This window comes from Nicotiana sylvestris, chromosome 4, assembly GCF_000393655.2.
Source record: "Nicotiana sylvestris chromosome 4, ASM39365v2, whole genome shotgun sequence".
Lineage (NCBI taxonomy): Eukaryota > Viridiplantae > Streptophyta > Magnoliopsida > Solanales > Solanaceae > Nicotiana > Nicotiana sylvestris.
The window spans coordinates 104,060,492-104,062,700 of record NC_091060.1 but is presented as its reverse complement, the minus strand read 5'-3'; the positions used below and the strand labels follow the sequence as shown (position 1 = coordinate 104,062,700).

Below are 2,209 nucleotides of genomic sequence, written 5' to 3'. Positions count from 1 at the left end.
AATCAGGAAGAGGAAAGAAACCACCTCTATGAATGAAAGATTTTGTGTCATTAACTGCTCAACAGAATGAACCCTATGCCATATCAAAATTCATAATCTATGATCATCTAAATCCTAAGTATCAAGCCTACTTGACAGCAGCTTCAAATATCAGTGAACCAACTCTATACTCCGAAGCTGTAAAGAACCCTAAATGGATAGATACAATGAAACCAGAGATTGAGGCACTACAAAATAATCATTTATGGGACATAGTAACTATGCCCACTGGTAAAATTCCTATAGGGTTCAAGTGGATTTACAAGATTAAATATAAGGCTTCTAGTGAAATAGAAAGATTTAAAGCTAGATTAGTAGCCAAAGGTTTCAGTCAAAAGGAGGGGATAGATTATCAAGAAACTTTTTCACCAGTCATAAAAATGAAAAGTGTAAGAACTATATTAGCTATAGCTGCTGCAAGACACTGGCATATACATCAAATGGATGTATATAATGCTTTCTTACTGGGAGATTTACTAGATGAGATCTATATACAACTACCCCAAGGATTCACAAGTTAGGGGGAGAATAAGGTATGCAGACTTGTGAAATCTCTATATGGTTTGAAACAAGCTCCTAGACAATGGAATGCTAAACTGACAGAAGCACTAATGAAGTCTCAATTTCAGCAAAGTCAACATGATCGGCCTTTATTTTTTAAGAAAACTGCAGAAAGTATCACAATGGTATTAATCTATGTAGATGATATGCTTGTGACTGGTGACTCTCTAAAACTAATAGAGGAAACAAAAGCACATCTGCAACAGTCTTTCAAAATGAAATATCTATGGGAATTGAAGTACTTTCTAGGCATAAAATTTGCAAGATCAGAACAAGGGATTCTTATGCACCAGAGGAAGTATGCACTGGAACTGATTTCTGAAATAAGAGTTGCAGCTACCAAACCATCTATAACACCTCTTGATACCAATATGAAGCTTACAACTACATAGTATGATGAACATCTCAAGAAAACCAAGTCAACTGCTCAAATGAATGAAGAACTGGCAGATCTAACTTCCTATCAAAGACTGATAGGCAAACTCTTATATGTAACAATGACCAGGCCAGATATTTCATTTAGTGTTCAAACACTAAGTCAATTCCGGCAAAGACCAAAGAAGTCTCACATGGAAGCAGCTCTAAGAGTTGTCAAATATATCAAAAATAGCCTAGGACAAGGAATTCTACTTTTAAGCAAATTAAACAATACGATCTCAGCGTACTGTGATGCAGATTGGGCAGCTTGTCCTTTTCTAAGAAAGTCTATTTCAGGTTACCTAGTTAAGTTTGGAGACTCTCTAATATCGTGGAAATCCAAGAAACAAACTACCGTTTCCAGAAGCTCAATAGAAGCTGAGTATAGAAGCCTTGCAACAATTGTTGCAGAACTCATTTGGTTGATTGGTCTGTTAGAAGAAGTGGAAGTTGAGGTCAAATTACCAGTTGAAGTGTTTAGTGACAGCAAAGTTGCAATTCAGATTGCAACAATCTTGTTTATCACGAAAGAACAAAGCACATCGAGATTGACTGTCATTTCGTCAAAGAAAAAATTGTACAAGGACTTATCAAAACAACATACATACCTGCCAGGAGCAACCAGCAGATATGCTAACCAAAGGTCTCAACAAGGCACAGCATGAATAACTTTCTTCCAAGCTAGGTGTTCTTAATGTGTTCTCATTACCTAGCTTGAGGGGGAGTGTAGAGAAAGATATAACATATATAAGTAAGAAAGGGCGGTTTAGTAACTTCATATAGGTTAGGTTGTTAGTTACTAACCACCAATATTAGAGTTAGTTAGCTCACTAATAACGGCTATCACTAGTTAGTTATAATTAGCTTATTTATCTACAATTAGTCTAGATGTATATATATCTATACTAGCTATGTAAATCATTAGATGAATAATATTAGATTTCCCTTCTCTTAGCTCGTCTCTTCCTCTTTCTGTTTCTTCCCCTTCTATTATCTTCTCAATTTCATAATTTGGATTCAATCCAGAAACTACTTCATGTTGAACCCCCTGGAGTTTAAATCCTAAATCCGCTTCTGATTACTCCTACTTCACATGCATTTTATATGATATATACCACTATACTATGATGAAGCAATATTTGAATTCACAGACTTGACTCATCAAGAATGAGTCCATATATATAGGAGAACA

General features: G+C 35.5%; 1 protein-coding gene across 1 annotated transcript; it reads left to right on the top strand.

Annotated features, from left to right (window-relative positions):
* Positions 1 to 1,097: 1,097 nt before the first annotated feature.
* Positions 1,098 to 1,682, top strand: LOC138889939 (secreted RxLR effector protein 161-like). The gene has a single exon (XM_070173286.1). It carries the CDS (start codon positions 1,098 to 1,100, stop codon positions 1,680 to 1,682), a length of 585 nt encoding a protein of 194 aa, XP_070029387.1.
* Positions 1,683 to 2,209: the final 527 nt, after the last annotated feature.

Bases quoted from the DNA above. Each gene is read 5' to 3' on its own strand.
- LOC138889939 (XM_070173286.1), top strand. From the start codon at position 1,098: ATGACCAGGCCAGATATTTCATTTAGTGTTCAAACACTAAGTCAATTC.